General features: G+C 40.8%; 1 protein-coding gene across 5 annotated transcripts in view; it reads right to left on the bottom strand.

The window, feature by feature from the left end:
- mpripa (myosin phosphatase Rho interacting protein a) overlaps positions 1 to 27,658 on the bottom strand; it is a 52,436-nt gene that overhangs the window by 19,247 nt on the left and 5,531 nt on the right. For 3 of the 5 annotated variants that reach the window (XR_014801160.1, XM_084937912.1, XM_084937913.1), the window contains exons 3-7: positions 27,232 to 27,297; positions 8,471 to 8,622; positions 6,724 to 6,808; positions 1,812 to 2,112; positions 1,384 to 1,555 (exon numbers count right to left, since the gene is read on the bottom strand). Coding sequence is in view for 4 of the 5 variants with exons in the window: in XM_084937912.1 (XP_084794038.1) it covers positions 1,384 to 1,555; positions 1,812 to 2,112; positions 6,724 to 6,808; positions 8,471 to 8,622; positions 27,232 to 27,297 (776 nt within the window). In the remaining variant the exon portion in view is untranslated. Of the gene's footprint in view, positions 1 to 1,032; positions 1,556 to 1,811; positions 2,113 to 6,723; positions 6,809 to 8,470; positions 8,623 to 27,231; positions 27,298 to 27,658 lie in introns of all 5 variants that reach the window. The other 2 variants (XM_084937915.1, XM_084937914.1) reach the window with 2 other exon arrangements.

Raw genomic sequence — 27,658 nt, 5'->3', positions numbered from 1 at the left:
CACATCATGGTCGTGTCATTAAATGGTCACAGAGAGCATAAAAAAAAAGACACCAAACATGAGCAAATCAAAGTCAAAATCCATGATTTAAAGGAAAGAATAGGCTTTGGTTTACAGTAAGCACAAATAAAACATCATTTTAGAAACACACACAAAGTCTTCTCCACAGAAAATACAACATAAATATATGCAAAATAACAAATACTACCAAACAGAACCACCCAGAGACATTTCTAGGGGAAAAAAAATGGTGTTATATAATTAGATCAAATTTAGGAGAGATGGAAAATGAATGGAATGGAGGATTAAACAAATTGCAAAGAGAAGCAGCAACAGTCAGCATTACCTTAAGGCACTGCACTTGTTAATGTATATGTATTTGAAAAATAAGTAGTGATTGAAGTTGGAGAAAACAAAACCGTATCTATAACCCAACCTGTCAGTATGTTGTATGCATGGTATGTACAGGAAATTAAGTATTTATTATGCATGTGTGTGCTCCGAGGCAGTGCAGGGATGAAATGATAGAAAGCAGGAGTCAGCGGTGACCAGCAGGGAACAGCATTGGGGCAGGGTGGAAGGGTTGGTTGAGCATTAGCTCTGAGAAGCTCTGTTCAGAAGCCCCTGGAAAAGATTGAAACAACAAAAACTAGCAAGGTAGCTGAGAGCAAAAAAGGTAGAGAGCAGTACAAAACAAAAACATCACATGCATTTAAATCCCTGTAATCATTAATGGCAAACCACTGATAAGCTAGGGTAGGCAGCAACAGCAACAGATGCTTGGAGAGAGTAGCCACAGGGTGGTGCTATAATACTGTGTGGGGTATCCTCAGCAATGGATGAACTTCACATAAACACTGAGCATGCTCTATTCTAGCTAACAATCAGTGGCTCATTAATGACTATTAATCATGTTGCCATCATTTTTACAAGTTCATCTGCCTTATTTGTTATGGTGTTTGTTCAGCACTGATTGGGTCTATCACGAGGAAGAGCGGGAAACTTAAAATGGCTCTGAACTGTCATCCTCACCTGCGCTCCTCCCCAAACAGCCGAGCCACCTCCTCTCTCCCGGGGCTCCGTGTCCGCGCCCTTAGGTCTTGGCGCTTCTTCTCTGAGCGGAAAGCTTCTCGGTAGCTCAGTCTGCGGGCCCGGGGCACATCTGCCAGTGCTGCGTACTCCCTGCCGGAACGGCCGACTCGGCCGCCCCCGCCACCATTGTGCCCCTCCCAAGTGGATGTAGCTCCACTGGGATCAGAGTCCAGAGAGCTCTGAGAAGAGCTGATGGTGGAGTAGCTTGGGGAGACAAGTGAACCTGGAGAGGGGAGAGGGTCTTGGGAGGGTTGATGAGGGGAAGTCTGGGGTTCTGATTCAGAGTTGTACCTGGAACTGGGAGCTCCTAAAGAGGAGGAAGATGCTGAAGAGGAGAGGGGCAGATGCTGGGGTGGCTGTGAGTGATGTGCAGACTGTGGAGAAGGCTCCGACTTGGTCTTCTCCAGGGAGAAGTACCCACTCTCAACTCGTACCTTACGTCCACTGCTCACAGTGCCACCATCTGGGGAAGAGAAAAAAAGCCCAGCTCACTGCAGACTTTATGAAACAAAAAAAAGAGCATTCCTGTCATTTTACTGCTGGGAAAGTTGGGGTTTTTCCCCAACTGCACATGAAATTCAGTTTGTTTATTGAAGAACGTGATTAAATGCACAAATTTTTATGCTCAATCGTGTCATATTCAATTTTGATTATTTTTCTATCCTTGTAAATACAGTTGCTGTGAGTTTCATAGAGTTTTTTTTTTTTAAAGTTCTCACCATCTTGAGTAGTGATACTGGAGTCTGGCTGACTGTGGCCCAGCTGGCTGAGACAGGAGGCACTGCGGCTGCAGGGGATGGTGGCCCTGCTCCAGCGGGGCTCTTCCTGCCACAGAGTGGCGCGGCTCATTGGCACCCGCTCGGCGCTGGCAATACTGCTGGGCAGGCATGGGATGCTGCCCCTGCTGCTGCTGCTGGTCACTGTTACCTTAGCCGGGCCGGGCTCCTGCGTAATGGTTGGGGTTGGAAGGAGTGGGTGGGGAGAGGAAAGGATATATTGGCAGGTAAGGTCACAGAAAGACTACAGGAAAAAGGAATATGAGGAGGAAAGAGATTAAAGAACATTTACAATGTAAATGTAATGAGAAATCAAATATTGGAATATGTATGTTACTCAAATCCTGATTATTGTACTCCAATCATGTTCTGATCACATTAGTAAGCATTTGTAGAGATAAATCATTGTCCTCTTTAAGATGTTTTGCTTTGGTTTTTTATATGAATCAAACATTTAGGCAATAAAAAAAGTTTTATTTCTAGTAAATTACTGGAAGAGTGAAGGTGGAACAGTAAAAGGGAGAAAGGGACTGACAGCTAGACAAACACACGTACTTATGAGGAATAGCGAGAGCAAACTAAAACACCCCACGAGGACAGTGTGCAGAGGTGGATGATGTCGGAACAAATTTCCTTGGCTAAAAGTGCCCGAGAACGTCTTGATTTGATTAACAAATGCAAACAAAATTAAAGCTGTTCAAAGATCTGATTTCACCAAATCAGTGATCAGAAGATGCACAAAATCACTGAGATAACAAGAAAGAGGAAGATTTTTAAAGAAAGCGACCCTCAAACAGCCCACTTTCATCCAGCCTATTCAAATCACCACAAACATGCTGATGCTGTGCAAAGAATTGCTCTTTAGGCATCGCAAAGGTAGGCTAAAAGCACGTTTCATTCCCCCTTCACCTGGAGTGATTGAAAATATGCTGAAATAAATTTAGAGGGACAGAGGGACGAGAGTTTTAAAATTTAGGGGTTTTTTTGAAGGTGAAGCAGGATAAGAAGTTTGGCCAAGCTGAACTCACTGGGTGCCCATTCATGTCCTCAGTGGAAAAACACTGTCTTGGAGTTACTCCACCCTGCCAATCACAGAATACTCTTGATGTTAATGCTTGCTATTTAGTGCTCATTATGATCAATACATAACATTTTCATGGACCGCTCTTTTTATTGCGACTTCTATTTAAAGTCAAAAAACAAAAACAAAAAAATAAATAAATACGAAACAAAACATGACTACAAGATGTCAAGGGCTTTACTGGAGAAGAACTAAAAATGCAGACTACTTTCAGTTACAATGACACACACGCGTCACATGATATCATTTTTTTTGTACTCAATGTACTTGTCATAAAGGGCGCTACCCACAAGACAAATACGACTGTGCACAGGTATGTCTCCAGTAAAGTATGCACAAGTGGGAGGGGAGCTTTCAGGTGGAAGTATGGAGCTGACACAGTGAGGTGTGGAAAATTCAAGCCTCGACACAACGCTGGATATTTATCCACTCGAATAACCTAAGAGATACTGGTAGGACCTGCCAGCAAACAAGCAGCGAAAGCATGACCATCCTCACATATTACCGAGCCTAATTATGCGGTGGCCTTGACCACTACAGCGGTATTTAAAAGTGAAGCCCACAGGCACACATCAGATATGTTTGGACCCAATGAAATATGACTGCAGATGTTTGTGCTATCTTAAAGGGTTATCACGGCTATGTAAAACCATAAACATGTGCATTGTGCTTGTGAAATGACTATGAAGCAAACTGCTCTTTGTTAATGGCGAACTGCCAAAAATAAATAAATAAAGGACTGAATCAATAACCATAAGGTCAATGATGTAGAAGCTGATTAGCCCATCAAAATTACTGTACAAAACATCCCCTGTATTGTTACTGAATTAAAATCTAATTAAAACGACAAACATGACCTTGAGCAATAAGACCTTGGATTCAGACCAATTAAATTCTTACTAACATTGTAAGAGGAGTAGAGAGTCTTGTGAATGGATGGTGAGAGCTCATCAGTCCTTTGGCTGGATGAACTAACCAGATCAGTCACTTAGTTAGCTCATCGGCTCCATCACAATTCACAGTTTATTGTAATGTGTGAAGTACAGAAAGAGAGCGGTAAGTTTGTTTTGCTGTACTGCAGTTCACAACAGTCATACGTACAGACAAATTAATTTTGTTTCGCTAAAAAGTGACCAATAGTCGAGGAGGAGTGATTCCTGGAAACTGGACGGATGGACAGATGCATACCTCCCCACCACATTAGCTCATTGGTTGGTTACATACCATTAAACACACCAGAACTATTATAAATTGCTGTAGGAGTGACTGGCTTTAAAATATTACATGAATTGACTTTTCTTGCCTTTTCTTCTTTATTTACCTTTGCATTAATCCCCCAATTTACTTTCTTATTTGATTATATTTATTGGTTTTATTCATTTTCCCACATATATTTAATACAAATATAGAACAAGAAGTTCTTCATGATTCACAATAGAATACAACTGCTGGTCAGGATATGGCATGACAACTGAGGGTCTGCTTTAGGCGACAGTAACGGTTCATTTTTAAAAATTTGAATTCTGGCATTTCTTATTCTTCCTTGAATGTTTTATAGGCTGACATGCATTTCACCATTGAGTCACTAGAACTGCTGTAGCCCAATTATTTGTCACATTGGCACAATATAAATTTGATCACATTTGCCAGTGAAGTGTTTACAATGAAGATTTAGAGCTGTAGGCCTGACTCCCATGCCTCCCTATAGTGTTTAACTCTATAGGTACCATACTATTAAATAATTAAAATTAAAATTAATTGTGGATTTTACCAACAAAATGAACAAGTAAAGAACAAAAATGAATAGCAATCCAAGAATAACCTTTCAGAGGAAATTATATGTGAACAGAAGAGAAGAGGAGCTTCAGGTTTGGTTACCTACACGAACAGTTACTGTACGCAGCAAAGAAAAGAAACAAGAACAATGAAAACAGACGTAACTGGTGGTCACATCGAGACACAGTCAAGGTCATGTCTGTGTCGCCGCCCTCTCTGTAAATGAGCCAGTCTGCATAAGCCAAGCAAGGTCACAGTCTGATTCGGGGCGCCGTCATTAGAGGAACCAGACAATGAAGTTCAGTTTGTACGTTTGTTTGTATGCACCACAACTTGGCCTGGTCTCACACAGGAGGGGGGCAGGGGACACAAACTGGTATGCCATGGTGGGTGGTCTGTGCAATTTTATTATATCATATTCTTATATTTCATCTTCACTCTGGACCATTATTCTTTTATTTCTACCTGCCAGGGAATACAAAACTTGCTCTGACGCAAAAACTGATTTTTGCTCCCATGGTGGTTCTGAAAGGCGTTGCAAGATGGGCTTGAAAGACACATTACTGACCTTGACCCTTTTTAGACCGTTAAATGTACTCTGCAAAGATCGTTTAATAGGCAGGACTACTGGAGTTCAAAACCCAAAGTGCACCTTTTCCGGCTCACAGACTTAAACATGCATCTTGTTAAGAGTTCAGGAGCTCAGTGTGAAATGACAAAACTTTTATTGGGTCGCCACAAATATTTAAGGATTTAAATCCTCGATAAGTCCTGAATGGGAATGCTTTGATAAGCACCAAATGCTTAATCACCACACGGACTGAAAAAGCCTGACAGGTAGGATGGCAGCTGCTGGACATGACAATGAAACTGAGCGCACCAGCAAATTCATGTGCAAGAGGATCAAAGTTGCTGCTGAATGTTGTTACAGCACACATGCAGTTGTCAACATTTCCCTTCACTGTTTGTTCAGGAATATTTTGATAGCTGACTAATGTTTGCTGCCTGCCAACCTTGTGATACTGTTCCATATCTATGCAATTATGCACTGCTGGAAGCATAAAGCAGGTATTAATTGTGGAAAACAGTACCACATGCGATTTACAACACCCAAGAAACAATATGTAACACGATGTGTGCTTCACTGATAGCTGGAGTTAAATTAGACAAGTATGAGGCGTGTTGTCTATTGAAACTGACATATCATATGACACAGGAATGTAAATATAGGCGGTTTAAACTGTTGAGCATGTCACTGGCAGGAAAACTACATCTGTCTCCCTCTCAAAAGGGGGGAAAAAGCTGTTGTAGTTGTAGAGGAATGAGAGGCATCCGTTCTGCATATTTCCATGGCAGAGGTCATCCTTAAATATATGCTCTCTTTGTTGTTGACAAGGAATGAAGCAACTGCCACATGTGGATAATTTATAATGTTCACAATATCTAAAACACAAGGGTCAAGCTGCAGCTCTATGTCGACACAGACAAACCTCCTGAATACAGCCTGTGATCCCGTCATCATTTAATCCTATTACTGCACATATTTGGGTAAAACTGTGTCATAATCATTGCTTTACAGTCAAAAACCACCTCTGAGCTTTAATTAATCAGCTCATTTGTGAGTTCATATTTCCCCCCAGACATCTAAGAGAAAGCCCGTTCATGAATGTGGGGTTGACTGGGGCTGTGGACAGCCACATGAACTCAAGCACATAAATCCTGTTGTCAGAGCTGTCATAAGCACAGAAACAAAGATGCTTCATTATGAGTTATTAAACATATTTCTCCCTCATACAAAACACGTTGAAAGAATATAACATAAATGTTCTTTGACATTTATACATGCAAGTCCCAAGCTTTGGATTTTTTTTTTTTAAACCACCGATATTAAACTGGAAAAAAAAGAAAAGAAAAGAAAACTACACACTTCATGACATATAATATAACAATTTAAATTTGGCTGTTGTTCACTGGGCAAAGAAAGAATAAGTTCATTACCTGGTGAGTGGGTGGATCGACCTTGCGTTTTTTCTTCTGGTTCTGTTTGTTTGTCCTGGGGTACACAGTCAGAGCCTCCTGCCACCTGCAAATAATGAAACAGTGTAAGTGCTCTTCTAGTCTTAAATTCTGACTGCATAAACTCTGCATGCTCAATGGATTCATACACAAAGGGACAAAGTTTTCTGCAGCAAAGAATAAACTACGAAGCATGCCCGGACATATAGTTACAAAGCGATACGTTAATAACACATTTACAACACTAAACTAAAGCCTAAGGCAGCAAAGTCAGCACTGTTTCATTTCTTAAAAGGTAGCCTATTCCAGCTCCATATTTGTAGTCTTGGACTCTAGTAAAGTAGCTTTTACAAATTCACAGTTCAAAATACATCTCATTGAATTCTAATATGCATCATACTGAGCGTTTGTATAGCCTCTTATTTCATCCTCTGCCTGAAACAAGCTGCTTCCCTTTAAGGCCTCCCTCTCTTTGGAACTACTTTGTTCAGTTTGGCTGCCTCTCACAAACAGAAGGTTTACACAGCAGGTGAGTGGGGCGTCTGAGCTCATAGCCTGAGCTGTGTCCGAGATGACCACATTAGCAAGATCTACTCTCTGACAGTAAATACAGGTAAAAGTAGAAAGAAACCCTGGCTGTGTCAAAGCATTTAGGAGTATCTGAAGTCTGAGCTTTTGGGATGACACGTACATATGCTTTATCATTTTGTGATTCTGTGTCCATGTTTAATCTGAGCATCCACCAAAAACTAAGAGCATATTTATGATAGAAAATAAGAAAATGGTAGAGAACAAAAATCATAGAACATAACAGATCTTAATTTCTGTTTGCATATTCATTCTTTTGAAGTTATGCTTTAGTTAAAAAGATGGGGATAATGCATTTTGTTGGATATGGTAAACCACGGTGCTTTAACACAGGTAACAGAATCTAGATCCTTACATCATCTGAATGATGTGCTGACACGGACAGGGTTAGCAAATCTAGTCATCAACATTCTTAGGACAGAACACCAACACATGGCACTGTGTTCAAACTCTAATGAAAGTCAAAAGACATCTTAGAGGAGAATAACATAGTGAAAAATAAATTCCACTGTCAGGAAATGACAAACTTGAAAAGCTAATATGGTTCTGTGATGGCCTAGAACAAACACATGCATGCCAGATGATGATAGGAGAGTGGGAGGTGAATAGTGATAGAGCAGGTAGCATGATGAGGAGTGGGTGCTGTGAGTCACAGTTCCCTAAGAATAGCTATAATGTGTATCAGCCGGCCAGGGAGAGCGCAGTGCAGAAACACGCTTTAAAAACTGCAGGCTCAAATGAAGCCTGAAGTATGAAGATTACATTTTAGTACTGTAATCTAGGTCCTGCTGTAGAGGACTTTGTTAAGACAGGGAGAGGGTTAGAAAAGCAGGCAGAGCCAACAGTTCAAGAATGTGCACTGTCACTGCAGCGTAAATTACAACTATCTGAAGAGCACAGCACAAAGGAGACAGCAGGGGGCAGAGCAGTTTGGCTGCCACAGCAGCTACACACAGCCATACCACTTTATTTCTGTCACCACTGTCCATGCAACCCAGAAGACAGAGCAACGCAAACCACACTGCCCACCTGAAGTCATTTCTTTCTATATATGTATCCAAATAATGGCAGGATGTGCATTTGCAAATCCTAATATAGTAGATGATTATGAGTACTATGATAGCAGGTTTTTACGTCTTACCCATTGATGATTTCTTTACACTCGGCCCGTATGAAGTACTCCTTCTCAGGGGTCAGGATGCACAGCGAGTTCTTCTGACTTGTCCTGGACTCGCCGTCGATGACGTCAGAACACTGGTTCATATTGATTGTACCCTGGGGAAGCGTGCTGGGCTGAAGAGGCACAGGGAGAAAGTGGTAAGTGGGAAAGTTAACAGACGTGCTCACAAATCCCTCCACATGGTCTGCCTTCTCACACAATCCGCCCCAGCATGAAATTTCATGCCAAGCTTGGCATGCCGCATACTGACATAGCAGTCTGTGCAAACGCAAATGTTCTTGTCACGGCTCACTTTCAGTATTTTGTGATTTGAGATATGCATCGAAGCATTTAAACTGCGTTAATTCCATAATTGCCTTACAAATGCAGCACTGCTCTAGGTAAAACATGATTTTAGAAGAGGAAAAGCTGCTGTTCTTTGCAGCTTTGATGTTATCAGCACGAAACTGTTATGAAGTCAATAATCAAGCCTGTATTACATTTTTAGTGAAGGTGCAATTTTATTTGTAGGATAAGTTAAATAAGCACATGTACCCAAAAATGAGATAAAAATGAATGACAAATTTCTCAAATCAACTCAACTGACTGCACTAAAACCGAATGAATGGCCCTGTGAAAGAAGTGCCTGTTACAGTTCATAGGTTCATTACGTGGTTCGCTGTCTGATGCCTCGCCGCGATCTGCAAACACAGCTATGCAGACTGACACGGATGCCATCTGTCAGCAATAAATACCATGACCACAGGACTTTCTGAATAATACCACTTTGTGTACAATGACTTAGGGTTTCAATGGAAGTTTGTGTAAGTACACAACAGCTTTTTAAATGCACCACGGCTTATTTACAATGAATACAGACTAAGATCATGTAATCTAGTTATACCAGTCAATGGCACTGCATTACTCATCTACAGTGTTATGAAATCATGGCTTTCTAAGAGCACCAAGGAGTAAAAAGACTTGTGCAGTTGCTTTCTTATGAAGACAGTAAAGAAAGCAAACAACTGCACAAAAGCAACCAGAAATATTACAAAGCTCTGACACCTGACTTTAATTCAGTCTGACCTCCAAATGACTTCCACGAGCCCTGACAAAAAAAAAAAAAAAGAAAAAAAAAAAAAGCTAGAATAATCCTATGTTGACTGAGGGATTTAAATTTGTTCAATCAAGTAAGTGAGCACTGCGTATCTAATCTGTTCTACTAGCTTAGGACAAAAATATCTACAATTTTCTTTTCTGGAAAAAACTGAGATCACGATTATTAAATAGTTTTGCTCGCTGGCTTTAGAAATATCATACATTTATTGAGCTTAAAATGGTCTTGGTGGAGCCCCATGAACTTTAATTTCAAGTCAACTGAACAACAAATGCAAAAATTATCTTTAATCCCTTATTTAAAAAAAAAAAAAAAAAGACAGACAAAGCATACTAATGTAAAGGGATTTATAATACAATAAAACAACTGCATTCTAGCAAAACAAAATACAGCAAACTGTAAACAAAGTTTACACTAAAATTCTATCAACTGCTCTATGGGCTCAAAATGTGGTCATAAATATTTTGTACTTGTAAAAAAGATTTGTATGTGTAAAAAGAATTTGTGTGTGCGTAAAAAAGATTTGTGTGTGGACTTAGCCCAAAAAAAACCCTGCAAGTTACAAGTACGAATTTTGACCCTATTTTTCTTCCTTTCATCTGATTGGTCAATGTCATGTCAATCACAAATGTAACAATCCAATCAGAGGACAGATGGGTTTGGCTGTCGGAGGGGCGCTTTTTTTGAACTGCAGGTCTTTGAAGGGAATAAATGCCCTTTTACATGCCAACCCAGCGTTTTCCTTCATCACCACGAAGGAAAACAGTCTGTGGTCGTCCGAGTTTGGTGATTTTTGTGTCACAGGTCTACGTGTTTAATATAGGGACTTCCACAGCCTTTTCAACAGCGCTGCGGACCGCGGGGTGGGGGCGGGCAGTGTTTTGGAAATGACAGTCTTCATTACAAAGCTTTCTTCGTTATGAATTAGCATAGATGTTTTTATTGAACATTTGAAGAACCAGCAAAAAAAACAGAAACTCTTGTAGAGGACATAAAGTCAGAGATAGAAAAGACAAGGAGCAGGTGCATCTAGTACAGGTAGAGCTGCTGCAAAAACCCACAGAGCCCAGCAGCCAGCGTAACAAATTCTGGATCCTTTGCTTTTAGTTAGCATTAGCAGCACATCCTGCGTCCGATGTGAAAGGACTTTTATGCTGCGCACTGTGACTCACAGCAATGGTCCCGGGTCAGCCCTGACTTTGTGTTAAACTAATCCTAAAGTAATAATGGTATTTCTAACCACTGATATAGCACAACTTTATCCTTTCAACAGCTGCTGAAAGTTAGGGGACCTAGCTGCTATCGGATATTTATATAGAGATCCTCCAGCTTCAAACTGTATTACCCTTCAAGGACCTGCAGTTCAAAAAAAGCGCCCCTCCGACAGCCAAACCCATCTGTTCTCTGATTGGATTGTTACATTTGTGATTGACATGACATTGACCAATCAGATGAAAGGAAGAAAAATAGGGTCAAAATTCGTACTTGTAACTTGCAGGGGTTTTTTTGGGCTAAGTCCACACACAAATCTTTTTTACGCACACACAAATCTTTTTTACACATACAAATCTTTTTTACGCACACACAAATTCTTTTTACACACACAAATCTTTTTTACGCACACACAAATCTTTTTTACAAGTACAAAATATTTATGACCACATTTTGAGCCCATACTGCTCTAGCTTCACTAAAACAACCCCACATGCAGGGATCAACAAGCTTTAACGTAGCAGACCAAAGATGATAAATTACAGCCCTCAGCAAATCTGCACTCATTACGAGAGAGCTGGAAAGGGAAGGAAAATTAAAAAGGTCACATAGTGATCCAATAGATCTGAATCAAGGACCCAAATAGTGCAGCTTAACTGTAACCTATCAGTAAGAGAGCAATTGAGGCCCATTTATGGCCTCTAATGTGGACAGAGAAATCCACAGATGTGGTAACGCCACCCTGAGGGAAGATGAGAGGCCCCGTTTACTTTGTTGCTATTAAGTGTCACTTTTTTACTCATCTATTTTACCACTTTCTATTTTGTAACAGTCAAAATTTTGGCACTGCAAAATAGGAGCAGGAGGACAGTAGGTTAGTCTAACAAGACTAACATCTATGCGGTGTATGCATGCAATAAAAGTGGCGATTGGCCATTGTTTTGGTTCAACAACTTTAAAATGGCCTGTAACCGAAGGGCTTTTGACACTAGAGAGGCCAGGGCAACAGCCGGACTTGACACAGAGCCATGTAAACAACCCTTGGGACAGCTGGGCAAGGACTGAGTCCTGGTCCATAGTGGCTAGCCAGAGAGGCTGGAGTCAGCTTGACCTGAAAGCCCCGGTCTCACCCTCAGAGACGTTGAAGATTTAAAAGACAGAGAGGAGGACCAGTAGAGGGTGAGAGGAGGGAGATTAAGGTCTTGAGCTAGTGGTCAAGCAGAACAGCAGTGCAGCAGGAAAAAAATAAAATAAAAAGGGCTTTTGTGGACTTTGACTTTGGACTGCTCGGCCATCTGTCTGTGTAAACAAATCTAGAGTACACCACACATGTGGGCTTGTCCTTGAGCTGGAGTCAGAAGAGGATAAACGGCAAAAAATGTCTGATTCTGGGAACAGTTGTACGAGCAGCTTAAGGCCCTGGTTTAATAAGCACTGCATTGGATTCTCATGAACACAGAAAATAAATCAGACTGACAGCAGCTTCGATTAGGAACCTATTTTCATAGAGCAGCTCACCTCTTTCAGTGCTTTGACTGTAGTAGGAGGCAGCGCAGTGGGAGTACAGTAAATGTTTGCTGGAGCTGTGTGGCGACCAGCACGGGGTTCCTCTCACACATGTGCCCCCTCCCAGCTCCAGCACTGTGTCAGCTGAGCACCATACACGCCCCCACTTTGGGCCAGCCATAGTGCCTCTAGCCCCTAGCCCCTGAACCCACACCTCTCTGTCACCTAACCTAGACCCATTCCACTCTCCCAGGGCCACCGCTCTTCACAATGAATCCTTTGTGAATCAGCACTAGTTCACATAATGTAGGATTGGTAGTCGCAACAGTCCACAGAGCCACTCCTCCCGTTAACCCTCAATAAGGAAATGACCGGGAGACAAGAGGCCCAAACAAATGTCCTTTTGTGGTCACAGCATGAAAATTATGAAGCCAGCATAAACTTATTCTTGTCTCTGAGGTTTCCTAGACAATAGTGGAAATACTCCATGGGAGTCATTGAACAGAGTCCCAAAGGGAGGCTGGACAAATCAGGGAGAGATCCAATTTCTCCAGTCTAGCGTGTGAATACTGAATCAGCAGCTGCAGGTAAAAATTTTAAGCTGTCATAACAACCTTTACAGGAAAACTATGCAGTCGCATCATTTATAAACACTGTAAACTGTGGGATTAGATACATGCAAGGCTACTGTACTGGAAAATGTATGATTCATTTAATTCAGTTAATTTCCCAATTTTAGGATTTTGTTTTATTCACAGGCAATTCAGGTTTGGCTCAATTTTTAAAATTAACAGGTTATGAAAATAGACTCATTTCTTAAACTGATCATGCCATGCAAAAGAAAGAGACAGAAGCATTTTCTTACTTTGGATACTTCAGGTAGTACATTTTCATGTAGTATAATATGTGCATGTGTTAGGTTGGATACTAGAATTTCAAACTCGATACAGATACCCAGGAAAATACTGGAAAATACCACTGAAGATATCATGGGGGCAAAAAATTACAACTATAACATCAGACAATACTATTTCAAGATTTCGGATGTAGCACAAGAGGCAAAGAAATACCTACAAGGTGTAACTGTAAGGCGATATACACTTTACATATATGTTTTCAGCTGCTCCCTCATATCCCAAGGGGTCACCACAGCCGGATGACTTTACACAGGATGTAATTCCTTATGCAACCTTCCTATTTATGCAGGCTTTGGACTAGCACTAGCTCACAAGCTAGCACACAAGCTTGCGAGCCCCTGAGGCTGGGTTTGTGCCTATTGGATAATCACTAATAGTTAAAAGGCTAACATGTTTGTTGGCCAGGTTATCAAAGCGGTTTAGCACTTTCAAGGAATGGTCTACTGAAATCTTGAAATTCCTCAAAATATTCTGTTCAGTTTTCTTATTGTTCAAACACTGCTCATGTGTTCAGCTGCTAGTGGCTGGAGGGGCTGTGTGAAGACGGCTCTGTTCATATCAATAGTGATGATAATTAATATTCAATACAACAGTAATGTTGAGTACTGATTAGTATCCAAGGAACAATTTGTTCTGATAACCCTAACATTTAAGCTTATTTATGCAGGATGTGAACTTCAAACATGGCAAGTTGTCCACTTATTGGAAATGACTGCACCATTTGTGTGAACATTTGAAACTTGCCAAGCCTCCAAGCAAAGATAATATGAAACTTCTTCTACCGTTATATGCATGAGCACTAAATAATTCTACAACACAATCAATACCTAAAAATAATCGTCTGTTAGCTGGCACTGAAGAAAGTGCCAATGACACATCCTCCTACTAATGGCTGAAAATTGGTTGGTGGTCCTCTCTTTGTGCCCAGTTAATTTGGGAGTGTGAGATATGTGCAGATTTCCACAACTGACTTTGTGAGCAATACTAGTACACCATCCAGGTAACTGTAGATCACTTCATCAGTGTGAAAGTGCTTACGCAGTCAAAAACAGCAAGTGAGGTTATTGAGGAAAACAAGTAAAGACAACAGCAACTATTTCAAGTTGTACAGTCGGAAAGAACAGGGGGTGCTAATCATTAAAACCACTGACAATATCGCAGCCAGGATGCACTATTCTGCTCAGATGCTGTGTGGCAATATGGTGGTATTCATTAGAAACCACATCTGTTTATATAATGGTAATCAGTGAGTTCCATACATATCTTTGTGCCTCGGCTTCCTTTGCTCACTGCAATTCTGCAGCTAAGCAAAACAGCCCATTCTCCCTTATGACACAGTGGGAGAAATATTTGCTTCTTTTGGCAGCTCACTGATGGTACGCTTTCTTTTTTTCATTGCGAAGCAAATTCTCGTCCTCTGCCATCAACATTTTTGGGTTCGACTGACTCGTTTCTGTTCGTGGAAAGCGAGAGGCCGTTTGAAAATGACTCACGAAGATTGTGAGGTAAATTAAATTGCATTATACTGTGTGAGTCACAAGTTGCAATATATTTTCCAATACATTCAGTCAAGTTCTCACAATCAGCATAATTGCAACTAAATATGCTGCCAAGGTTAGCTACGAACACCTGTCCGTTAATTAGAAACATCTGTTATTGGTTACTAGGTGCCACTCTGTCTGCCATCCTGTGTGGTGACAAATTCAAATGCTATGACTTCACTTCTTGAGTTACATTACTCGTCTTTAGACATGTACCAGCAGGCTTCTTTATTCTGCATCCAAAGCTATTCTAGTTTGATCATTTCAGACACTGGAGCCAAAAGAAAAGCCGATGAACTGGCACCGCTTCATCCTGATTCACGTGCAAAAGCTTGAAATCAGGTCTCTTCAGGGGTCCATCCTCTGCTCGCTACAAATAACAGCAATTATGCGATAAATTTTTCCATAGCAACTGAGAACAACAGGAGCAAACACACATTTTTTGATACCAGTACTCAAGCCAACAACCAGCTGCAGGGAAATATCCTCAGGTGCCATATGGATGGGAGTCACCTTTAGCTGTGCTGCAGAGGACCATCAAACCACCTCCTTGCCAAGCACATAATCATCATACAACAACAGATATACATTGTGATCAGGCTAGGAAATAGAGTTGAGAGATGTGTCACAGGCAACACTACAATCATCAAGTCCAACAGCCTCTCAGTTAGGTCATTTTACCTCAGTATTAAGACTGCTTTCAGCAGGCACAGTAACAGCCCCCTCTGTAACGCTACTATATCCACTATAGGTCTGTACTCCAGCTAAACATACAGATGGATTAAAACAATAACAATAATCAAAATAAACCATGTGTTATAAAGAGCAGTCCTGTCAGGCATTCTCAGATACACCTCATCCCACTGGTATGCATTCTGGACTTTCAGACGGTAACGAAGCAACAGACCTACAGCGGAGGCTGGAAGAACACAGCGCTAACACACAATATTGTGTGAAAAAAAAAATGAACAAGAGCAAAGGAAAAACCACAGCACACATTTCACACATATTTGTAGAAGATATTTCAGAGAGGGTTGTGGGTGGCAGCAGCGCTTCTCTTCTTATGGAGAGTGGTGAGAGAATGTGGGTGGTTTAATGCTGTGTTAGGAGGCCAGCAGCCGACGAATGCAGAGGAGGAGGAAGATGAGGGTGAGTAAGTGATGATGAAGACCTTTCTTTTTTTGCCGCTGCTTAGTACAGCAGGATTCTCTTCAAATGCAGGCTATGATTGCAATCGGTCAATCAAGTGCAGTAAACTACAACTATCTCTGACTGATCTCCGACTGCCCGTTATGGTGGCAAGCCAACAATAGAATAATAAAAACACATGTAGTCACACAAAAGTCAAACAAGGCATTTACGGTAACGCAGTGTCACTCAGCCAGGAGCTGTTGGTGTGACGCCTGTAATAATGACTACATAATAAAAAGCAGCAAAAGGCAGACAGAGTGTGAGAAATCTGTCAGCCTATGTTGAAGTGGTGACAGAGTTGATGGGCTGGCAGCAGAAACAGGTGCTACAGTCGAGTTGTGTCATGTTGCCTTGGCTGTAAGATCTAAAAAGTTGTTGTTAGGGTGTGTGTGTGTTTACCCACAGATAACACCCTTTTTCTTTCTTTTCTCCCAATAATATTTGTGAAAGCTGCCCCTTTCTTCTCTGAATCATCTCAGTGTCAAAAATCATTATTTAATAATTTCTCATCTGCTCCTTGCCGTCTTCACTCCTTTTCCTGACTTATGAATGGAGCCTGTTATGTCTACTCACTGCTTATCTGTTCAGTTTATACCCTTCACTTGAGGTTGTAGAGCCGGTGCCAAATAATTACCCTATGTGTGAAGGGACTGTATTGGTTTCTACGATACCAATCTCTAACCGAGAAGGGCTTTCTCTGCCAAGTCCACTGTCTCATGTCACACCTTCAATGAAAGTGATCCAACTTTATAACAAAATCTCCACCAAATTTTATTAAATCTGACTTTGCACCTTTTGCATACTCCCACTGACATTGAGACAAAATCATCTAAAATATACCTCTGTTTGTCTGAGTAATAAGGTGACAAACAAAGAATGCAAAGACTGTAAAGAAGCTTTTTTTGTTGTGCCACATGCTCCTGTCAGCAAAGTGGATCACAGAGACAGGAAACTGACCTTATGTAAAATCTTGGGTGGCTGGGAGCTGAATGCACAAATGCATGCCACATCAGTGCCGCAGTTAGATCCTAAAACACATTCATCAAGCAGTCCACCAGCCTAAATTCATTCCAACAGCTACTCTCCCAAATGAACGCTGGAAGCCCAGCGCATTACGACTGTTTTGCAACACTGCTATTATCCATTGTTAGTCTTAAATGTTAATGATCTTAATCACTAACTTCTAGCACAGTAAACCCTAAAGCCACAGTTCTGTGGTCAGCTTTTGGCTCCAATGCAAAAACACAGCACTTGTTATAAGATTACAAGGTGCCTCCAAACACAACTGTCTGAAATGCTGCTGCACACCATTCAGTGCACTGACACAGCACTTTGGAAAGTAGGCCAAAGTGAAAAGGTACCCGTTCTATGCTTGGTCTTCTGATGCTGTTGCAGTCTATAATAAAAACTTCTATAGTCACAGAAAAGGTACATAAATACAAATAACTCAATTAAACAGCTAGTTTCTGCACCTTAGTCAGCTCTATGAAGAAATTACAGAAGACATGCAGGGAGATACCAAATAATTTTTCAGTCCAGTCGAGGCAGAATTTGCCCATCAAGCCAAAAGGAAAGGAAGGGAAAATGGAGGCACAGGAAAATGTTTCTTCACTTAATTAAGTTAATACATCAACTGTGGAGCTAGCTTTTTTTCCCTACAAGGATGAAAAGCAGCGTAATCAAAACAGCAGTGACAACAATTTCAAGCAACAAAGCGAGGATTCATCAGGTAACAAAACTTTCCAGATTTCTTTATGCGTTCTAGGACCAGACACCATTAAAACTAAAGCACCATCTGGTCATTGTGACAGGCAGGTAGATGCCAAAACAGTCAGCCATAAAAAAAAAAAACTGCTCACTGATGAAGGCAACATGTTTTTTCACAAAGCTATAAGTACTGTATTACAAGAACTTTTTAAAAATTGCATCCATGAGTCATTTTTGATAGCTAAAGTTACAAAGAAGGTGTGTGCTTGTTGCCTTAAAGCTGAGAGAAAGCACAGAAGAGAGAGGACCACACTGAGGGTGCAATCGCTGGAAGCAAGCCAGAACACGGCTGTTGGAAAAGGGAATTTTGGGCCAGCTCCTGAGGAAGCTGGAGCAGGTTATTAAAGAGAGAGTCGCTCACCCAACAACAATTAGCAGCAAGCCAAAATCTTCAACTCCACGTAATGTAGGTTTTATAAGCTTGAGCTACTCATTAAAAGAGGCCCACATAAGTAAAAACTTCTACTGGGAGACATTTTCACCTGTATATCAAACATACTTGAAGCTGAAAGTGTGCACCATCACATATGAATCCTATTCTTATCCTGTAATTGTAAGTAGTGACGAGACGCAGCTCTGAGGCTGCACTTTTTAAAGATATCTTTGCTGCAAAGCCCTGACATTAACAGGTGACAGGATTGCTGGGTCACCATGTTGAGCCAAAAGGTCAAAGGTCACCTAATACAGCTGCACCTGTCATGTCTCTAAAAGACATTCAACTGCAGCTGTGGCCACTACAGGCTATCCCAAGGCAATGGCTTCAAATCTAAGGCTAGCCTACAACTGAACTTCCAACTGAGGTGCTAACCAAATCAAAAATTACACAGTTACAGGAGGTTTATTTTAAAACGTGTGTCCAAAATGTATCTAGCCCAAAAAAAAGTAATCAAAATATATTGGGAAGCATTTTTTGGTTTGGTTTTAAATGTATGTTTTTTACTTTCACTTTGCCTGCCAGTGTCCCTGCGCCACCACCACTGAACATGCAGACCTTCCCACTGTTTTATTAGCGCCCGTCTTGGAGCTAGCTAACCTCTCACCCTGATACTTTAAATGAAATCTTTTGTCAGTGTCCTGGTCTGGTGTTTAGAACAAACTGAGCGAGCAGTCTGCCAGGCCCCGTTTGGCTTTATAGAGCAGGGAGGGGTTTAGGGGGGGAAAAGAAGTTACACAATACTGGTGGTTGCTCTCCCCCAGCACAAACGGTTTATTGGCCAGACAGAGCTGGAATGGAAGAGAGAGATACAAGACAGTGGCAGGATAAGTGAGCGGTAAAAGGACGGGAAAGTAAATTGGACTGAGTAAAGTATAAGTGAAGTTCTTGTTTAGCCAAATCCTCCAGGAATAAGCCTTTTTCTGGTTAATGAATGGCTGGAAATCATTAAAAAGTACAAGAGAGTGACTGAGGGAGGGTCGAAACGAAGGATGGTAAAAGGATATTCTGAAAACTTTTCACCACGGCACAGTACTCGTCCACAGTCAACCAGAATTCAACTAAACCTCCTTCACATTCGCTAAGAGAAATATGACACAAGAAAGAAAGTGCAAGGTCACAGTCAGCTAAAGTCCCACATAAACACAAAATGGAGACCTGGCACACTTTTAATGATCCTGTCAACAGTCTCACTCACTCTCACACACACACACACGTAACACTGAACGCCAATATAATCACTATGGTATCATGCCCTGAACGCGAAGTTCAGGTCGCTGCCATGGTAAGAGAGGTTCTAAATCAGTATTCGAACACCATCATTGCTGTTGATGCCCAAAATCCCACACAGTCCATGAAATAACAAACAGTAGTCCAACACCCTGCATAACCTTAATTATTATAATCTATTCTCACACAAAGGCATTTAACCGTGAATACCATGCGATGCACTAAGGTTACCAGTACCAATATGGACACAGTGGCACAAAATATGTTCACAACTACAACAGCAAAGTGTCTTTAAAAAAAAACAAAAAAAGTTTCACTTCAGAATTTGCAAAGATAAAAGTATGTGTTTGCTACTTTACATAATAGCTTACACATAACGTACCTATCTAGCAATTGTGACTGGGATGTGAGTGACATATATTTTGGCATAATTGTAAGTCCATCTTTTGTCGCTACAGTAATTTCAGCGCCATTATTTTCAGGCATATTAAACCATCTGGCTGTGGAACACACAATCACAATGAACAAAGGGAAGCTAGTGAGAAGATATGAAAATATAAAACTTTAAATCACATTTTATATTTAAGAGAAAACAACTAATATTAGTCAATGAAACAACTAAACAATAAAAGTAACTGATAGCAGCTCACAGCTAGGCTAAGCCCATGAGTTTAATATTTAGAGGACAGACTTGGTCCTGAGCCAGTTACAGGATACTGCTGACTGAAGAAAAGGAAATGTCTCAGAGTATTTATATCCGCCATATCCAGAACAATGTGGTCACTAAGACAGAGACAAAACTAAGGAGCAAAGATAAGAATACAGATGGAGAAATTCAGGCCAAAAGCATAACACAGAACAAGACTGGTAATATATTAACTGAATATGCAACCTAGCCCATCTTTCCTAAGACCCTTCACCGTGTTTAGTTTAGTTGAGTCATACTCTCTTGGTAATAGCAAACTTGCATGTCAGCACTCAGTTGGAGAGTGCTCATGCATCTTTTCGTATCCTTACTGAACACACTGAGCAATCACAACACAGGCTGGAATAAGCAAGCGAGTCAGGTGTTCTACGAGGTTGGAAGACTGGGTCATAGATTAAAGCCTCCCTAAAGAAACCACAGTGTGGTTACTGACAGTCTTCTGTTGTGAGTCATGCCTTAATCACCACTGTTTTCACTCGATGTTCATAGAAGCATTTCAGAGTTGTGAAGTGAAGAAGTGACAAAAAGATTTTAAACAATAGGACCCATTGTCTTCAAATGACAAAAACATATTTTCACGCACAACACTTCTGCGATTATCTCCCATGGACAGAGAGACAAAGGTGGAGAGAACGAGTGAGCTACAAACATATATCAAAGCCAGCACATTGCTGAATCTATGCTGTGAGGTATGAAGGCATTTCTGAAGGCCCAAAAAGATGGTTCAGCCTGATCGAGGCAAGCTGGACCTACTGAAGTGGCCAATAGGTATATAGAGATATTCAAGAAAGAAATACTCTATCCACATCAACTAGATGTGGTACTCGAGTGTGTGTGTTGACTTGGATTAACTGCCTTTAATGAGCTGAAACTAACTGGATCTTAGAGAGCGAGGGAGAGGCTGACATGCATCACGCTTGTTTAGTCAATAAGAGACATCAACAGAAAAAAAAAAAAGTTGTGTCTTAGGTCATAAAGCTACAAATGACAAATCACTGTTGTCTTAGGATGATGATGCTTCTACAGAACAATGTTTTCATGGCAAAACAGTACTTTGAACCAGAGCACAGGAGTGGTGTGTTATTTAAAAACCCCATGCTCTCATTAACACACTTATTCACATAGCACTTTGTGCTTGTGAGCTGTCCTGAAGCATGACCTTACTTCATGTTTTTGTAACCATTTTTACCTTGATTCATGTACTGCAGTCACTGTCAAATCATGCTGGCCATCGTCAGGCGAAATCATTCACAAAGACAGTGCTGCACTAAAAACTTCTTCGTCTCCCAGCATTTGCATGGAAGTTTGCAAACACTCACCACTTCCCAGGTGTACTGAAACCTAGCATCACTTACAGGACTCTAAGCCTGTGTGTCTGGGGCCTTAGGAATCAGTTTCACGCCCAGCCAACCAGTTGGCAACCAGTCGCGAGAACAAAAATTGTACCTTAATGACTGGTGGTTGCTATGCGACCACCAACCAGCCTTTAGACCTGTGTGACTGTTTTTATTGTAAGCTAGCTGTTGAGCCTGCTGTTTGTGTTTTAATGACTTTAGCATATACTCATCCAATTCCATCATCAAGCTATGAAATTTAAAATCAGGCAGGCCGGTGTTGTCATTTTTGGTTGGTTGTGCCAGAGGAACAATGCTTACCGAAGTTGGGCCCTCTCACTGTAGTGAAACTTTATCAGCCAACAAGTCAGAGCAATGATAAGATCTTCAGTGCAAAATTGGGAATTTAACTAGGACACAACCAGGACAAAAAAGAAAAAAAAAATCCCCACAAAGTCCCCATTTCTGCACACAGAAACAAAAACAAGGGAATTCTTGTTATAAATGTACCACACTGGGTGAAAGCTTTATGACTGGGGGTTGCTATTCAGCTGAATGTCAGTTACAGCGCTGCAGATCCTGATTATTACAAGCTGTATGAATTGCTCTTCCCATGGTTTTGTGGCTTTGTGCACTGGGTATAGTGACCCAACTGTAATCCATTACTGTTTACATTCCAGCAGATCAGTTCCTACTGGAACCATGGGGAAGGAAGGGCAGGGGTCAAATAAGACTCTCACGCACCATATCTCTACAAAACCAACATATGCCTAACCCAGAATCCATATTTAGTGCTCTAATATGGAGAGATTATACCACTTCTATCCACCAGAGCTGCAACCAACGTTTATTCTTGTCCCTTTGTGCTATAACGCAAACAAATGTACTTCATGTGGTTCACACTTCTTTCTCCACTCATTTTCTCATGGCTTGCTGTGAGTGGAAGACTAGAGCACCTCTAAGTATTCCTAATTTGATGGGGTGGGGCGGTAAAACTCTACTTATTCCCCACATAGAGTGGCCTGGAGGCAAGAAACACAGCTCAAAAGCCGTGCCCACTCATCCATCCCCTAGCTCTCACCCCAAACAGACACTCACCGCAAAACGTTTAGATTCATGTTTCTCAAGTGCAAAAAAGATAGAGAATTTAAGCATGTTTCAGCATGTGAAAAGGTCTTACAAGGCTTGAAGGCAAATACAGGCCGGGGCTCTATGGGTTCATGTCAGAGATTAAGCAGAGATGCAGCAGGACCTGTGCGTATCTCAAGTTAAAAGAATGCACAAATGTGTGGGAAATGGAAGGAAGTTTGTCTAAAAGAAAAAAAAAAAAAAAAAAAAAAAAAAAAAAAAAAACCTCTCAGTTCTTGGACAAAGCTATGGGGCAGAAGTCCACTATTTGAATTCCAGTAAACACAGCAAATTAATCGAGCCAAGATGAAATGTGAATGACTTAAACAGCTAAAACATCATGAGAACATCATGTTCTCGTTGAATACGGCTGCGATACAGACTGCAGTCAATACAGTCTAAAGGCAAACGCAATCCAAGTGTATCTGAAAGGGTCTTTTGTGTACTGCAACTCAATAGGGAGCCTCACTTCATTTGCAGGTATACTGTGCTTGTTCCGCCTGGGATAAAATACATTAAGCGAACAGCGTGATAACACAACGTGCACTGTGTTCCCGCAAAGGTCTTGTAATACAATGAAGAAATACTGCACACAAACCACCCTCAACGTTAATAAGAGATTAGCAATGCACAAGCCTGATGATTCAGTGTGACCTCAGACACCACAACACAAGAGTGATAAATTCCCAAAGAGGAAAATGTAGATCACATAATGAAGAGCATGTTTCAGTTAGAATAGGTTATCTATCGGTCAAAGGACGTTCACTGGGTGCGAGGTGATGTGTAGGGCATTTGACTGCACAGTGAAGGTTATTAGAGTATGGGTGTTGATCTTTCTGACTCTCACTGATGTCATTAAAGCAGCTTTCCTGACAGTTTTTCTCATCTACATACCTGCCCTCACTCTGACATGATCTGGTGTGAGAGGCTGTTTCTCTCACCACACTTGGACAACTTCAACACACAATTATGTAATTTGTCTTATTTGTTTTTATGTTTAACTCAAAATTATCGTAAAACCCACATTCTGTATCTGTTCTCTGCTAACAAGGAACACTTTAATAAAGAGCTTACTCAGAACTTGCAACACCTGTTCCAGACGTGTCCTCTGCTGTCTAGTACCCTCTTTCACAGGTGCACACACACACACAAACACACACACTTTGTCCAATTCAGCCTTGCACATTTGTTCTGATGCTGTATCTGATGTTTTTGTCCACAGCCACAGCAGAAAGGCTTGCTCGCCACATGACAGAGCCTAGAGACAACTTCAGCGCACAAATCCGTGCTTTGCTTCCAGTCTGTTCTGTCCTATATCAGTCAGGACCTCTAGAGCTCTCAACAAAACTGAGAATCTGCCCCATGCATCAAATACCATGGTAAACTGCCGGTGGACAAAAGGGACAAATCGTGTTGCCTCAGCAACGCTGCCTGGACAAAACTGTGTTAGTCTGCTCTTAGAACAATCCAGCTGGTGCATTCAGCAAATACTGGGGACTGAACTGCAAGTGAGCTTTCTAAATAATTATGTCTTCTCTTCATATTTGCAAATACCAAATAAAACAACACGTATTCTGTGAACTAGTGGCACATTTTCAGCTATTCACACTCAAACAGCAACAGTAAACAGTTCTCTTTATCGTTTTTACTGCAGCTACATTTTCCCCCTCTCTTTACCACTTGTCTTGTGCACATAACAGCTCTTCAGAGCCACTGCTGCTCTTAGCAGAAAATCGTGGCAGTGGTGTGTCATGTTAGCTGTTCACTGTAGGTGGGCAACCCCAAATCAATGACTTCAAGCACTGTGCTCCCTCCCAGGTTTTTGCTAGTCCATTCCTTTCCCACAGAGCCATGCCACATCCTGCAGGTTGGAACCTCAACCCATCTGGGTTTGGTTAAGCCAAGACAGAAGAGCCATAAAAAAAAAAAAAACAGGCTAAGAGCAAAACAGATGGGCACCTCCTCATTTACAATCATAACGAGTGCTCCCAAAATTGGGTTTTGATGTGGTTTAGAGGAACGTTATACTGGCGAAAGCTGGCAAACTTTAAAAATCACAATTTAGTTTATCTGATCTTAATGTTGACCAGTGTTTGCCATACAGACTACAATAAATCAAGAATATTTTGCGACATATTTTACCATTTTTCCCCCTCTTTAACATTTATGGACATCCTCTAGCTCTTATTTTGAAAACTCAGTCACTGTTAAACAGCTAGTCCCGACTTGCCCTGTGTTTTGTTACCATACTAGCTTTCTGATCTGTTCAAGCAGTCCTGATATCATTCAGCTGCTCTGAGCACGTGAATGAAGACCTGACTGGAAACAAAGCAGAATACCAATCTGTTGTCATAAAGTACGTAAGTGATTAATATGTTTAAATGTACGTTCGCCTCCTATCACACATGCACATTTGCAAATGGATGGATGCAACACCCTTACTACTGCTATAAATACAATCTAATCTTTGGAAAGTAATGATTATTGTGGCTCCTTGATGTGTTCCATGCCAAATATTTAATTGTATGTAATCTCAATACTAATCAAATTGAAAACAGCCTAATATTAATATCAGATATGTACACCATTTAGCCAAGTTTGTGCAGCTCTTTATTCAACTGAAAACAATTATTCTAATTAGCCTCGTGTGACAAGCGAGGCTCTATATTTAGTGGCACTTGATATTTCAAGCTCCAGACCCTTATTGTCCCTTATACTTTTGATCCTCAGAAGAGGGATGAAAACACAAAGAGTGACATCCAGAGAGAACACTGAATGGAGGGAGGACATCCGCCACTTCACTTGTCTCTTCCTCATCATCTATGTTTCTTTCCATGTCATCCTCCTCCTCCATTGAGTGCCTCACAAACGAGCCTCAATATGAAGAGCACATTAGGGCCACTGCAGGATTTAAAAGCTATGTTCAGACAGATTTTGTTAGCCAGTGGTTTTATTTTATTCCAGTAAAAACTGTGGAAATAGGCATAATTTAAGGTTGCTCACGTGCTGTCGTGTGCATGTATCTCAAGAGTTGTCAACTATATTGTACATGATATATCGCTGTTTCTATAGGGGGAAAACAAAAAAAAAAAAAAAAAAAAAATGTATTCCCTAACTGGATAGTATAGTAGTTCCTGAGGGTTGGTGGCTGTTGCTGGGTAAAAATGTATGCACAAATCTTCTAGTGATTCCTTTGGCTGCTAGCAGATTGCCTGCAGTTTTTCACGTTTGTCTGCAAATATTTGCTAACTACTAGCTGAGTGGTAGTTAAACTTGAAAAAGTGCGAGAAGAAGCTTCGCTTTAGCCAAATGTTTTTTTTAAATTGGTGCAACTCTTACTTTGAAGGAAACCAAGTCCGTCAATGGCATTCAACCTACAACCCAGCATTAAGCTAGCAATTGTCATGTGTCTGCAAGACTTCAACTGTGAGAATGCAATAACTGTAAAAGGACCTAATATGAGGAGAAGAAAAAAAGAATGCCACACTGCACCCCAGCACCTGTTCCCTTTATTACATCAAACCTCACACTAGCTTTTCTACTAAAATACCACAATGTGAAAGGGTCAAAGTCAATAAAACAAATACTGTTTCATCTACTTCTGCTTTCACCTCATTTCAAAACACATCCTACGCTTAAAAAAGGCTGTTGAACACTGCTTGGGTCAATCAATATTCAGCATGCCTACATCTTACAGTGCCAATAAAACCGACAAACTAGATTCCTGAACCAAGTCGACTACAAAACTCAAGCTCAGACAAAGTCTACATACTAATTTTATAATTACTACATAGATTTTAGTCTACTGACTAAATATAACTCGGTGATTTAATATGTCAGTCAATGAGTGGTTTTTCCAGTCTTTCCTTTAAGAACAGGAAGTAACCACGGGACACCTGCACATCAAGTGCACAGTGTAGTAACCACTTAAATAAACACACAAAGCTAGGTACATAACTTTGAATGTCAACACCACACGCTCATTCCTTTTCACACTACTGTATAAGCAGGCTTAGTGTTTAGCACGTTCACTAAATACATGGTTGTATGGAACAAAGGACTGGTGCTAACCATGTGTAGGCTGCCTCATCAATCTCACATTTTCATTTTTGCACAGAAATCATGTAACTAGCATTTCTTGTCAGATAAACTAAACTTGCAACTAACAATGAAAAAAATGATCACACTTTATTATCATCTTACAATAAATACAACTTTATTACAGTAACAATAGCCACTGTAAATTATTAAATAGTAGCCAAAGCCTCTGGTTTAACTCAAGTGAAAAGAGAGCCGTCCTTTGATGTGAAGCAGGAAAAAGAAAGAAGTGAAAGTTTTAATGTCTGTTCCCCTTATGCGTTAAACTGCTGATGGAGTTGTTTGTTTTCAGAAGTCAAAGAGAGGGGAAAAAAAACTTCCCTTTTATTTATATGCTGCAAATTTTCAATGTCATAGTAGCAGCAATGAGGTGAACAAGACTGTGTAAATGAGCAGATCATGGTGCATTATAACAGATACACTGTACAGTATGCTGCTGTTTGTTTGAACCATGCTGTGGTTGTTTAGACTGTGCCACCGGCTATTAACGGTCACAGACAAGCTTCAGAATATGAACAAAACAGGCAACAAAATAATCATCAGCTGACAGGAAGGAAGCTCACCATTTCATCCAGAGCATAGCGAAGTAAGCCGTGCTCGTAGAGGATAAAGAACCTCCTCTGCCATTTCTGTAACAAGACAAAAAAAACAACAACAAACAAATCTGTCATTACGGACATGATCACACAAAAGATATCAACAGCAAACCATAGTCATTTTATATATAAAAAAAAAAAAAAATTAAAAAAAAGAAGCCTCACAAGAAGATGTGCCAGTATTTATCATATCAATCATTACACATTTTATAACTCTGGGCATGAGAGTCAAACACAGACTTGTGGAAGGCCAATAAATTTCTAAAGCCTGAGATTATTTTGCTGGATCTAGAAACTCCGGTGAAAAGCTTGAACACACACCTTAGGGTATAAAGACCTCCAATACAACACACACACACACACACACACACACACACACACACACACACACACA

This window comes from Perissodus microlepis, chromosome 8 (assembly GCF_051167445.1).
Source record: "Perissodus microlepis isolate ML-2025 ecotype Zambia chromosome 8, ASM5116744v1, whole genome shotgun sequence".
NCBI lineage: Eukaryota > Metazoa > Chordata > Actinopteri > Cichliformes > Cichlidae > Perissodus > Perissodus microlepis.
The sequence above is the reverse complement of the archived record's forward strand: the minus strand, read 5'-3'. Positions and strand labels throughout refer to the sequence as shown.